The 14,162-nt window shown below is 46.7% G+C and overlaps 1 protein-coding gene across 1 annotated transcript in view; it reads left to right on the top strand.

Annotated features, from left to right (window-relative positions):
- Positions 1–14,162, top strand: part of l(3)80Fj (lethal (3) 80Fj) — a 114,590-nt gene that overhangs the window by 39,474 nt on the left and 60,954 nt on the right. The window contains exons 19-22 of the mRNA XM_077654937.1: positions 3,195–3,313; positions 5,007–5,185; positions 8,332–8,425; positions 11,908–12,024. Coding sequence (XP_077511063.1) covers positions 3,195–3,313; positions 5,007–5,185; positions 8,332–8,425; positions 11,908–12,024 — 509 coding nt within the window. The remainder of the gene's footprint in view (positions 1–3,194; positions 3,314–5,006; positions 5,186–8,331; positions 8,426–11,907; positions 12,025–14,162) is intronic.

The following is a 14,162-nucleotide window of genomic DNA, read 5'->3' as shown; positions in this document are numbered from 1 at the left end:
CTCACAAAGCGCACGCAGGCAAAGATCACCGACTTCTTTGGCGGAAAATAAATTTGTAGTCCCCTCGGGCCTTTCTTGTCGAGTAAGAATTTTTGTTGTTTCTTTTCATACGCGCTAGCGGCGCCGGTCGTGGTGTTGGCGCTACCCACTCGAAAGTAGCGCGGGGGGTCATGACGATGACCATACGGACCCCCAAAGATTGCGCTAGTTGTATGATTACCAACTTTGGCGCCAATTTGTCATTAGCTGTGTGGCTTGCCGTCCCGTCGGCGGTATTTAGGGAAGATTGTTGCGCCGCTAGCCGAACCGTCCTTTGGGTCGGTGCTACCGGCGTGAATTCGTCACGCGCGAGTGCGACGAAAAGTGAAAATGGTATGTGCTAACCGATACGACCGCGATAAGCTGGTACGGTTTATGCGGATGCAAAATGCATTATGTTCAATGGGTGCTCAGTCGGGGACTTGACTTTACTACTTTTAAAACGAAAGTACTGTTTAGGCGGGTACGTTTTAACGAGGTTTTACTGTAATCGAATGTACTGAATTATGTGCCCAAGAAATGCCTCATTCAATTTAACGAAGTTCTCGATTTAACGAAATAATTCACGGCTCCCCTCAACTTCGTTAAATCGAGTTTTAACTGTAGTGCAATGCGGCCACAGATCACGCTGCTAATGAATGCACGCACCGCGCGAAGTGAACAGTCTGTTTCCACACTGGTAACGATGCTTGCGAAGACCAAGAGAGGTAACCCACAGGAAGAAGCGATCAGAAGCGAGCACCTCCATAAGCACACCCCATCCCATCTGCCCCGCATCGCGGATGGCGGCGTCTCAGCCGTAGCGAACAGTGCAGCTTTCCCGTTCTCAAAGCGATCGTCCGGTTTTTATAGCTCGCCTTGGTGGCAGCTATAATGGCAATGGAAATCGCGCCATTATGTCATTATCTTGAGTGGCAATGATGATGACCAAATAGCCAGGCCAAGCCAGTCCGTCCGAGTGCCTCTTTTTATATGCAGGATGATGCCTTTCGCAACGGCAGGGGACCGGTTGATTGTGGCAGCAATGCCTGCTCGCATCTACATTAAGTCGGAAAAATGAACTTTTGGTCAGAAAACGATCTCTACTGTTTTTCTAGCGTATATTTTTGTCCGACAAATCTACTTTTGTACTCCATAGACTCCGAATTATTGGTTTCCGAGAAATTGGTTGGTTACTCTCGTTATCTTGGCAGTTTTGGGTACCGGAAAGAAAACTGCAAAAACATCTCATAGAAGATTTATTTTGGTGCTTCTTTCTTTCAATGATATTTGGGGTGCATGTGATTTAAAAGGTGGCAAGTCTTGCATAGTGAAGAAAACACTCACAATTCAACGACGGTACCCGCCGCGATGGCTCAGTGGTTAGGGCGCTCGGCTACTGATCTGGAGTTCCTGGGTTCGAACCCAACCGCAGCGGCTGCATTTTTATGGAGGCAGAACGCTAAGGTGCCTGTGTGCTGTGCGATGTCAGTGCACGTTAAAGATCCCCAGGTGGTCGAAATTATTCCAGAGCCCTCCACTACGGCACCTCTTTCTTCCTTTCTTCTCTCAGTCTCTCATTTATCCCTTCCCTCACGGTGGCGCGCCATTCAGGTGTCCAATGATATATGAGACAGATACTGCGCCATTCCCTTTCCAAAAACCTATCATTATTATCATTCAACAACGGGCACCGTTGTGTTGTCGGGAGGGAGGGACCGGACTAGGGACCACAAAGGGTTAAATGCTTTTTCCACAGGTGATATGCGGGGCTTTACAGGGTTAAAGCTTTATATGTTTGGTGTTCCCTCTCGGAAATGGTCTAGGCCAGTGATCAGTTTTTCCCCATGCACCTCTCGTTACTTCGTATCTGCAGCCTGTGCTTAGTGCTTTACAGAGACAGTCATGTGATCCCAATGGTTATCCTTATGTTGTTTGCAACATAACATACCAGATGACACAGCACCTTTGATATTTGATATGTTGCAAGGCTTCCTTCATATCCACTGCTACATGCTAGGTGTTTCATAGCAATGCTTGTTGATGCTGTTAATGCTTGAACAACAATCTTATGAACATGAGAAAATTATTTAATTGCAAGTATGCTGAAGTTGTTTGTTCCTTTTTGTAGAGTGCTAGAAAGAAATTTTTTTTTGGCATTCGCTGGTGTGCTCATTATCATTTTGCTCCTCCAGTGTTTGGGCATTTTCGTTCTGCATTTTTAATTTTAATTTTAGAGTAAGTTTGTGACAAAAAGAGTATTTGAACCTTCCTGTATTTTGATGTTCTGTACCAGTCAAATACGCAGTGTGAGTGAGTGGGACTCGCAAGTGTCTCACCGACTCACTTGTGAGGCAACCAGAAGTGAAAGTTTCAGGATTAGTGCCAGTGTCAAAGTTCTGAATTCTCATGCATTGCAAGGTGAGGTGTGACATGTTAAGATTTGCTACAGTGCTCAGGAAGCATGTAGTAGTAGCAAAAACTAACGTAGAGATCTGATGCCTCTGCAATTGGACGCCACTGAGTGGTACCCACTCAGCATTCAGGAGGCAACCTTGCAGTATTTGTAGATGTGAGAGCCATTCGCTATAGTCCAAATTCGTACTTTCCATGCTGTTCTCAGCGATTCATCATAATGATATGGCCACACACGCACCCAAGTTCCATGGGAGAGGCCTTTGCCCTGTAGTGGGTGTAATCAGGCTGATGATGATGGTGATGCAGCTAATTTTCGTGCTCCCTAGGCCTCTGTGAAAATTACCACCTTTCTGAAGAGCTTCTGCTTTCCTATTGGTGTGGAAGTGAATGGCTGTCAATGCCACAAGCATTGCAGGAAGTGGCCGCACTGCAAAAGCAATCTTATCAGTGTAGCCTAATTCCTTGTGCAAGCACCAACAACAACCCTTCTCTGCCACCCTCAGCTATGGTAAATACAAAAAAAGAAAGAAATCACTCACTGTACAAACTATCAGCCGTTGAAAAGTGATCTGTATGTGCATGTGCGTGAAAGCGCGAGAGACGATACTGCAGACGGGAGCAAATACGAAACACGACACCGATTTCCTGTCTTGTTCTCCTTCCCATCGCTTTTTGCACTTAACGCGGGGAAGTGGTGTAAACTTACCCAGCTCTCTGTTTTTCTGGAGCGTCACTGACCCTTTCTTTGACCCCCTCAGCCGCACACCATTCCAACCTGTGGCTGCGGATCGTGGACCTGCTTAAGTTGGACCGCAAGGCACCGCTCGACCCTCAGCAAGCCCTCCCACCACTGCTGTCCAAGAGCACCGTCACTCCGGTCTGCGGCTTTGCTCCCACTTTTTTCTTGATTGAAGTAATTTGGCTGAATGTGAAAGTGGAAATTGGTCATTTGGGTAGACGTCCGTGTCACATAAAAAGAGCAAGGCAGTGGGAAGTTTCTGAGCACAATTTTTATGCAGTAAAGCTCAAGCCTTGAAGGCAGCTAAACACTGAAGAAGTGCCAATGTACACAGAACCCATCAACTAGTGTGTTGAGCTCAAAATGTCTAAAACAACTCGGAGTTCGGAACCTTTTCCCCTTTTTCACAATGTGCTTCCATTGTACTCACGGACTGCAAGGCATTTTGTCACGTCATCTAGTTCACAAGAACCACTCATGGCTTCAGTGTGCTTTTTGTGCTAGCTGATGTGACACATCAAATTCACCTTTGGAAGGTTTTCTCTTAGTTTAACTTATTTGGGCATATTTTGGATCCCTTTGCAGTACTTCAAATAAGTTGCATCTGAGTCCTATCTGTGAACTTGTCTCCAAGAATAGCATTAAATTTATTCAATGACGCAGGTGTGTCAGTATTAAGCACACTACTCATCATAACTGTGCCAGTTTTATGCTTTAAAAAGTTTTGTGTACTGTTTGCAGAGAGCCATTGTGCCTAATGCAGTGCATTTGGTCATTATTTCTTGTTTGGTTGGCAGTTGTTAGGTAATGTGGTGAATTTTGCATTACAGCAAAGCTTGTTACTGTCATACCTTGATACAACGAACATTGATATTACGAATAATGGGCTATGTTGAACTCTTCTTAAATATTTTTCACAAATTCTTTCAGTTCTTACTTTATATAACGAACACGGTCTGCCTAAAATGAGTGTATCCAACTGCCAAGTGCCAAGCTGTGCCAGCTCAGATAACAGGTGGTAGGTTTCGCCTCACTATACAAGTGACTGGTGGTGGTGTAGCAGCCGTTCACGCTGCGGTTCACGCTCTTATCTCGCAACTGCCAACAGCTACATTTAAAAAAATAGCACCTCTCACACTCGTCGATAGTGCCCTGGAAGCAGCGGCATGGCCAGCTGTAGCCTTCCAATAGCCATCCTGTGCTCATGTCGACTGTCACGGAGGGCATGAAAATGGCAGTGGTTTTTGTTCTGGCATCCCATTTTCCAAGTTGCCACTTCAATGCGGAAAAGCTTTACCGACCACCGCTGCGTGCTGGTGGTGTTGTGTAGGGAAGCCAACCTAACACTTTCGGTGCTTGTTTTTCTTCTTGGAGCCTCTGCAGTAGTTGCCGTGAGAGGTTTCGAAACGGCACTAATTTACTAAATTGAGCTTCTCCTGCTTGAGTTTTTGGTGAAATTTTATTCTACGAATTTTGGCTTTGTCGAACTATTTTATGATTTTTTACCTGTTCACCGTAATGAGGTTTTGCTGGGTGTACAAAGGAGTTGAAAACAAGGTGGTCAGAGAGAACTCAGCTACAAGGCACTCTCCTTTAATGTCATCTGTACGTCTTAAATTTTGTTGGCCTCGGAGGAGAGATCATCTTTCTCAGTGTCGGCCAAGTTGCACAGTTTGCAGATTGCACGCTACTGTTCTCTTCAGAACAGTGGGAGAGTTGACTTGTCCTTCAGCTAAGCAGTTGTGGCAGATGCAGTGCAGCATGGCATTTGAGGAGTCTTCAGCGTGGTTAGTGCACTGATATGTCTCTTTTCTGTCCATCATCACCACAGAATGTGAAGGGAGCAATCACCACCCTGACAACGGTGCTGCCAGGGCCAGTGATGAGCGCGGTGATTGCTGACGTGCTTACAGCTCTGCAGCGCACGGAACTGCGCCTTGTGACAGTTGAGGAGTACGCCATCTATTCAACGCCTGAGGGTGTCCTCTTCAACAAGGGCATACTGTCCAAGTGAGTCCAATCTCAGCATGGTTGCACGCACTCTGGCAAAACAGTTGGGGCGGCCTGTTTAAAACATGAAACTATGCTGTCAGTGAGTAATTAAATAAGCGTTTTTATCTCATTGTGCATCTGCTTTATAGTGTTTTTTTCTTTTTAATTTTAAAGTAAGTTTGTGGCAAAGGCAGCATTTGAACCTTCCTAGTGCAGAGCTTGTTTTTATTGATTCAGTTCAGTTGAGTTGTGATGTGCAAGATCTTTTGAATAGGGGTGTGCGAATATTGAAATTTTTGAATACGAATCGAATACGAATATGAAGAAAAAAATGGCTTCAAATATCGAATCGAATATCTGGTCAGCACAAAAAATAAATTCAGAAAAGATAAACAAGCAAAAATTGTTGCTCATATTTTTTAAAAAATAGTGTATGGCCTTTGCAGCTGAAATAAGCAAAATTAGACTGCCTGAGCACCGTATAAAGAAAAAACGATGTGCGCAAAAATGTATACTACTTAATTGAACTGCATAACAGTATCCAACCTGTAATGTGGTCAGGCAAAATGCAGTCCATAACATGACAAGACTGGAAACAAAAATTACATGATGGCTAGTAAAACCTCATTAATTCGGAGTTCAAAGGACCGACAGAAATGCCCAGGTTATTTGAAGGTCGATTTATAAAATGCCCCGCGGCCCCGAAAAAAAAAAATACAAAAAATGCGGTAGTCTTATGAGGCGGCTCTATCGTGCAAACATCTGTAATCCCGTGACGAGCACAGAGTTACGGCGTGCTGGAAGACATCGCGAACGTAAGCGAGATGGGAACGCGCATTGACGTCGGAATGGCGAGACTGTTTCTAAAAAAGGAAAACAAATGACGAGCGATGTGTCAGTCAGCGTCTGAAAGCGGCACGGTGCTGAGATTGGACTACTGGTGAATGCGCGGGCCGACAGTTGCCATTGCAATGGGCAAGTGGCCAAGCTCAGAAACCAAAACTACACGGCCAGGTTATTTTTTTGACCTAGTGACAGGGGCCCTCCGAACATTGTCACGCCTCCCGTTAGGCCCACTTAAGGGGTGCATGGGTTACAGTGCACCATGCAATAGGCGGGATTTTTACAGGATCGCTTGCCCTGTTGTGATACCTCGACTCGCCCCTTCAGGAGCCTCACGCGAAATTCCGCAAGTACGCTTTCCCGCATAGCGTAGTTGACCAAAACAAGATGGCGGTGGTCACGCTCAGAGAGTTAAGGTGACAGAACGAATGCCATGGGCGTGGGCAAAAATTAGATAACATATTACAGAAGGATAAAAAAATTAACGCGCTTTCGTGTTCCAATTGTTAGAAGCGGGTCGTCCCCCATGTTGTTCGCAGCACGTGTGGTATGTGGGAAAGCCCACTTGCGGAATTGCGCACAAGGTCAAGCCTAGCGGCATCGGAATGCGATCGGTCCATGCGATAAACGACGGAGAAGAAAGAAAACAGGGCCTTTATATTGTTTTCCTGGTACTTTAGACTGTATATTCATATAATCTGCCCAGATATTGCGCTTTTGCAACAATCAGATTTACGAAAGGCGGCGTGGTATACGATCGCTGCCGAGTATTCGGGAAGTTTCGAATATTCGGAAATTCACGAATATCATTTCTCAAATACGAATATGAACCGATTATGAAACATATTCGATTCGTATTCGAAATTCCGAATATTCACACCACCCCTAATTTTGAATTTTCAAAAGGTGTCTAACTCTCTGGCCTCTGCAAAGTGCACCAGCTTTCAGGAAGTGCTCGGGAACCTGCTTGTCCTCCCCCTCACGGCTCCCTTTTAGACATGCGTGCAGGAAGAGCATGCAGTGCACAACTGCCCGAGAAATGTCATTGTGTGATCAGTAATGACTAGTGATAGAAATGGACTGTCGGCTGTAAACAGTTGCTTCCTGGGCTTGGGCCTGCACGGAACTGGGTGTTTGAGAGAACAAAAAATAGCAGATATCTAATTAACTGAACCCCGTTTCGAAACCCCTGTATTGAAGGATGCACTTGAATTTGGAGCAGAGTGCCTCTTTATTTGCTTAAAATAGCTCGCATTTGGGGTCTTTACTTGCATTGGGAAGTGAATACAGTATAAAGACAACCTTTGCAAAACTGGTGTGCACTGTTAAGCCTGGTTGATGTTGTAAATTTGTATGGGGAACCATTCTGCAGGGCAAAATCGCCTTTAAATTTAAATGCCTTCTATGGATACAGCCACTGGTTGGCTGGCTCAGATTAAGCCTTGGCAGTGCCGCTTCGGTTATTGTTCGGCAGAGTTTATGTACTGCTTTTTTTCTTTCCTTTTCCAAAGCCCATTTTCGTCACCCAAGGCCTCTTCCTTTTTGGTTTGTGGTGCATGTAGCATTTGATGTGCTTGAAGCTCACGCAGTTTAAATACGTAGGCTACATCCATTGGCTTGTAACTCGCTGCCTGAACTAAGGATTTTCTCGTTCTTTTATTTAGCCTGACCCATAGCATTCGTGTAACACACCTGTTGGCATTTTTTTTTTTGCCTTGCATTAACTGGTACTTGAGATTTTAGTAAAAAAAATTTACAGAAGGGCAGAATTACCTTTCATGACTGTTAATGTTAACATGGTCAGACTAAATTGAAAGAAAAAGAATTTAAACTAGTAGTTATGGTGAAATTATGAAATTTCACTGCGTTGTTTTCAGCGAGGCAGTGTGTTTTGTTTTTTCCTTTTCATTTTTCTTGTTCTTAGTCTTTCATTTGTTTCACTTGTCCATATTTATCATGTCAGCAGTACAAGTGTAACTGCGGAGAAGCATTACTAAATGAATGGAGTTGTCTCAAACCTTAATACAAAAAAAAGGGGGGGGGGGGCCTGATAGAAATATGATAGAAATGAGATTGCTGTGGTATGTTCTCAGTGGTGCGGAAAGTTAGCCGGGTTGTAGTGGTGGAGCTTACTGCATTGTCATTGCAAAATATGGTTAGGGTGTCGCAGATCCGCTTTGCCAACTTTATCTCAAGCCTCGATGGTGGATTTTCATTCTGTGTGACCAGGCGTCAGTGCAGTGTTAGCAAAGATTTGATCGGATGTTGCCTGTGACATGGCTGGCCCAGTCTTAACGAGTTGTACTGCTCATGCTCTGCAGCGTGGTGGAGGCCACCACTGAGTCCAAGAACATCAAGCGTGAGAGCAAGGTGTATTCATACAAGGAACAGATGGAGGAGATCGAGCTCAAGAAGGTGGGTTGCAGCTGCGCTTTTCTTTGTTGTCACAGACACCTGCACCTTGCGCGGTTGTGTGCACAGTTGTGCATGCCTTTTTACAGCATGCCTTTTTACAGCCATCCACATACCTCTCTAGAGCGCTCGAATGGTGAACCAGGGATTACATGTGCGTCGTTTACAAGTCGCCTAGGGCTCAAAACAAGACCTTGTCGCACAGGCACATTAACGTGGAACGAGTTTAACTCCTCATGCCTTTAAAATGTTTCGAGTGCCCGCCAGACAGTGGCAATCGTCATAAATGCACAACATCAATTGCATTGTACATTGTGACTCGGGCATCTCTGATATGTGCGTAACGGCAGGTGTGACGATGAACAGACGGCCCCGTCTCTGAAAACAGTCCGACCGTTTAGTGGATGGATGGATGGATGAAAAAGCTTCATTTAGCAAGAGAATTCGAGGCCCGCAGGCCTCCTGGGTCTCCGCACAGCCCCACTCACGGTCTGAATGTTCATGTGCTGTTGGTCCATGGCGTATGCGGCCCGGCTGACGGCGATCTGCCTGGCCAGGCCCGCTGTTTTGCCGTACTGAGTGTCACGCCAGCCTGCAGGGATGGCGGCTTCAGACGCTGATTGTCACACGCCTGCCGTTTTTTTTTCTCCGATTTTTTTTCTTCACCACTTTGGCACCGCTGAGTTTCTCCTTTGCTTCGATTCGCGTGACTTCGTTCTAGTGCACACAGGCTGTTCACCGTCAGTCCAGCGAAGCATTCTCACATGCTACGGTGCCGCTTGTGAGGTGTGTGACGCTGTAGCAGTGGAGCTCTACTGCGTTGCACTGTGGAGGATGCTGGGGAGGACCATGCTATCTTATGCTTCGGCACTCTTGGCAGTATGCACGCGAAAAGGCAATGACAAAAGAGGGAAAAATAATAATCACTACTGCCACACTTTTCTCATCTTGGAAGCAAGCAACCATTGCCCATTCTGTCACCAAATGAATTTGCTGTGATGCAAGCAGTTTCGAGCGTTTTTTTTTTTTTCATTAGCTTGTTCTAACTTTCGGATAATTCAAACATTTTTGTAGCCCCTTCAAATTTTAATTAATGAGCTTTTACTGTATTCGACTGTATCAGTGTTTGCAACACTGCAACATATTGTAAACCTTATTCGATCTTATTCATGCAAGTGTGCTTCTCACCTAATCTCTTTCAAAATAAACTTGGTGCACACTGTCATACATGTTCTCTGTTTTCTGTCAGTGTGCTGGACAGTTGTGTGACGTCAAGCTGATGCAGCTGACTGATAGATCTTCTGCCAACAGCTTTAGTTTCATACAGTTTCATACAGTGAAAGCTCGTTAATTCGAAATTTTGGATAATTCGAAATAGTCATCGTGGTCCGGTCCGCAGTGCATAGAAGTCTATGCGCGTAACAGCTCGTTAATTCACTCAAAAATTGGCGCCGCCACCCATAATTCGAACTGCGCACCGCTGTTGAAAACCATCATTGGAAGCTTTCACGGCAGAACGATAGACGGCACAACCACCGGGGCGCCGCTAGGGTGCTGGAACAAGTACTAACCAGTCTTTCCTGCCGCGACTGCTTCGAGGAACGACGTTTTAGTGTTTTAGCCCTCGTTTTGCACGCCGCTTGCTGTGAGCTTGTGTCCGCGAGATGTGTTCGCGTGGGAAATACTGCGCCAAGCTGGTGCAGGAGAAAGTGGCGATTTTACGCGAGGTGGACGAACGGAAGGCCAGCAAAGTGGAAATCGCGAAAAAGCACGGGATTCCACCAAGCACGTTGTCGACCTACGTCCGAAATAGGAAGGCCATCGAGGATGTCTACGAAGCCGAAGATTTCGCCAGCAACAGAAAAAGGCTCCGTTTAGCCAAGTATCCGGAAATTGAGACTGCTGTGATCACGTGGGTGAAGGAAATGAGAAGCGCAGACATTCCACTGAGCGGCCCAATTATCATGGCGAAGGTGGCCGATTTCGCCCTGCGCATGAATATGGAAGATTTTGTCGCCTCCCAAGGATGGTTTCACCGCTTTCGAGACAGACATAATCTTGTCTTCCGGGTGTTGTCCGGAGAAGGCAAAGAAGTGGACGTGCCACGTGGCGAAGCGGTGCTGTGCAGCAGTACTTAGAAAGCTACTCGGCACAAGATATATTCAATGCTGATGAGACGGCTTTGTTTTATAAGCTCCAGCCCGACAGAACAGTAACATTTAAAGGGGACAGCTGCGCTGGCGGCAGGCGAAGCAAAGATCGGATTACTGTTCTGGTTGCCGCTAATATGACCGGGACGGAGAAGGTCCTTCTTTTTGTTGTCGGAAAGGCACAGAAGCCTCGGTGTTTCAAGAACATTAGGACACTGCCGACAGATTACTACGCCAACAGCAAGGCGTGGATGACGGGCGAATTGTTTAAAAAATGGCTCCTGAAATTCGATCAGAGGATGGAGCTAGGGAAGCGTCAAGTTCTCCTCATTGTGGATAACTGCTCGGCACACAAAGTCGACGCCGAGCTGAAAGCCACAAGGCTAGTATTTTTGCCCGCCAGCATGACTGCGGCCTTGCAGCCAATGGATCGGGGGTGATCAGAAACATTAAATGTTTCTATAGGCGTCACATGATCGAGCGCAAGATTTTGTGCACTGGAAACCAGAAGACCAGCACCATCACATTGCTCACAGCAATGCACATGTTGGTGCGTGCATGAAAGCAGGTCACGCCGTCCACAATTGCAAACTGCTTCCACCACTGTGGCTTTGCTGCCGGAAGTATGGAAGAAAGTGGCGACGATGGGAGTCCAAAGCCTCTGCCTGCGGCTGTGTCCTTGCTGTGCTGCAGGGCGTTAGTTTTGATGATTACGTTGAAGTAGACAGCGATGCAGCAGAGTGCGGTGCCCGAAGTGATGAGGACATTGTCGCTGAAATTGTTGGGGAGCAATCTGTCCCAGAAGAGGCAGAAGACGAGGACGACGACGAGGAGCAAGAGCCTGTGCGTCCGTCCACGGCAGAAGTTATGGGAGCGCTGAATGTCGCGTGCCTTTTCTTCAGCTTTGAAGAGGGGGAAGAAGACTCCCTGCATTGCATTCGCGCACTAGAAGACCAAGTGACTACGGTAGCCCTCAGAGAGAAGAAGCAGAAGATGATAACAGATTGTTTTGCTAAATAAATGTTTTTCGTACCGTCCGGGCATCAAACGCGTACATTTTTTCTCACTTTCATTAGTTCGAATTTTGGTTAATTCGAACTGGCCTGGCGGCCCCGTGGAATTCGAATTAACGAGCTTTTACTGTAGCAGCTGGTCTTCCTCCTCCAGGTGTGTGGCGCACCGCGAGAAGTGCATTGCTGGAAATAGTCACCTTATTACTGCAGGCACGCCTCATGCTAATGCGTGTACACTTGTAGGAAGCGTTACTGTCGGAGTTCTGCTCACTCAAAGAGATTGAACTGACTTATATTTGTGTGTGTGATGCTTCCTGTTTAGGAGCTGGAGGCCAAGAAGAAGACCAAGGTGCAGGAGCCCGAGCTGACCAAGAAGCAGAAGGAGGTCCTGGATGCCCAGTTACAAAAAGAGCATGTTGTCCGCTTGCGCGTGCGCGAGGCGAGTCCTCCTTCTTCTTTTCTGTTTTTCTCCTCACCAAGTGTAAGTAGAATCTCGGTGATACGAAAATGGTTGATACGAATTCGTAAAATTCCCTGGCCAGAGTGCATTTGGCACAACGTGCGGAATTACGGAAGTTTCGAGCTCTCTTCCATGCCACATCGGATGATATGAATACGCGACCCGCGATCGCACCCTCGAGCACTAAGCGCGGCCCTCACATCGCCAAAATCGCAATCACTAATCGCGCGGTACGCACCGCGAGCAGTGAGCAGCAGTGCGCGGCCCTAGCGTCTCCGAAATCGCGATCGCTAATCACGCGGTACGCAACGCGAGCAGTGAGCGGCGGTGTGCAAGCCTCCCATCACTGAAGTCGCTATTGCTTAGCGTGCGGTGCGCACCGCAAGTTGCGTGTCCGCCCGGCCGTGAATAAATCCCGTCAGTCGTAAAGAGATCTGCGTCCATGAATTTTTTATGCTTCTGCATATGAATTTTGTTCGTTTGAATGATACAAAATTTCGGATGGTACGAATTTTTTCGTGACCCCGTGAGATTTGTATCACCGAGATTCTTCTGTAGTGGATTTGCGTGACTACCTGCACCTCGCGCTCTGCACGTTGCAAAGATTGGCAGGAGCAAAGTAAATTTCATGCTCTGTATCATGACCAGCGAAAGAAAGGACATGTTCCCTTGTCTGTTTTATGTTTGCTTTTGTTTGAACTTTGGGACGCTGTGTTTCATTTGTACTTAGGGTTTGTTACACTGCCACACACTGTGGTAATATTTAATTATAACAGCTCAGTTATAGCAAACCGTATGATTCAGTGAAATTTGTTCGATACATGAAGTTGTTCAATCTGGCCGAACCCACTTATAATGAATTTATTTACCTAGTTCGTTATGCACGAGATTGTGAACAGCAGAGTGAAAATGCTAGCTTGCAGATTTGTCAGCCTTCAGCATTTGGTTGTTCCCATGCGTTCTCTTTAATGGCTGACTTGTTTTTTTTTTCTATTGTACTGAATGTGCTCCTAGCAACTGAGGTGTGTTGCAATATCTGATTTTCTTTTGCCACTCTCGACGTGGCAAATTATCTCCACTTTGTCAGAAAGCAGCAGGGTTTGCCGCTGCTCTCTCATAATTTTGACCACTTGACATATTCGCTGGATGGAGCGTGGAAAGGAGCAGGTACAGATTAACAGCAACGTAGGAACAGATGAAATCAACGTAGCGTAGCTAGAACGTGTAATGTGATGAAAATGGGGTTTGTGTATATTTGATAATTTCGAATATTCAGTCGAATTTTATTTGATATTCAATTCTATCTGAATGCGAAATCTCAGTATTCGTCTCAAGTGAATAGCATATCTGAAACGCTCTCTTCGTGTGGTTTTGGTTCAGCATACCTCCTCCGAGATGGCACCACGGCGCACGTGTAGCCTAAGCCCCGACTCCATGGACACCTTCTAGGCCTGCATGCCTTGTGCCTGCGCACCCGCATGCATGCTGTAGCCAGTCTGCACATGTGCGCGGCAGCAAGCACGAGCAGGCACAAGCGCAGTGCCCAGGCCTGCACCTGCCTAGGGAGCCTACGTTTTATATATAGGCTCCCTACGCCTGCAATGCGCATGTAATGGAACCAGCATGACAGCGTTCATCAATTGAGAGGATGCGCAGTTTCCTTTACTTCCATTGAAAGAGCCCGAGCTGACTGCAGCGGCTGAAGCTGCTCTTCACTGCGTGAAATTCTCTAGTCAAGCGCAATGGTCCCTGCATAAAGGTAGCACGAGGTGCATCGAGAAGGGTGCTCCTTTCCGATGCCTGGTGGAGGGTGGTGCTGAATGCATGGTGCGTACGCTTAGCAGGCACCCATGGAATCGCCGCTGACGTGTTGGACACTTGAGCTTCCCGTAGAACGTGATTGCGTTATCGGGCCGCTGCCGCTTATCAGCAACTGCAGTCAGCAGCCACATGTGGGGTGCCAGTTTGCTGCTTAACGATAGCCGCCATCGGCCGCCTCCCGCGCGTGCGGGGAGGGGATGCCAGTTCTGCGCGTTGACATAGCAGCTGCTCAAGGCCAGCACCAAGAGCGATGCGATGGAGCCACGCATCAAAAATGCAACCACGCTGTACCATGC

This window comes from Amblyomma americanum, chromosome 2, assembly GCF_052857255.1.
Source record: "Amblyomma americanum isolate KBUSLIRL-KWMA chromosome 2, ASM5285725v1, whole genome shotgun sequence".
NCBI lineage: Eukaryota > Metazoa > Arthropoda > Arachnida > Ixodida > Ixodidae > Amblyomma > Amblyomma americanum.
The sequence above is the reverse complement of the archived record's forward strand: the minus strand, read 5'-3'. Positions and strand labels throughout refer to the sequence as shown.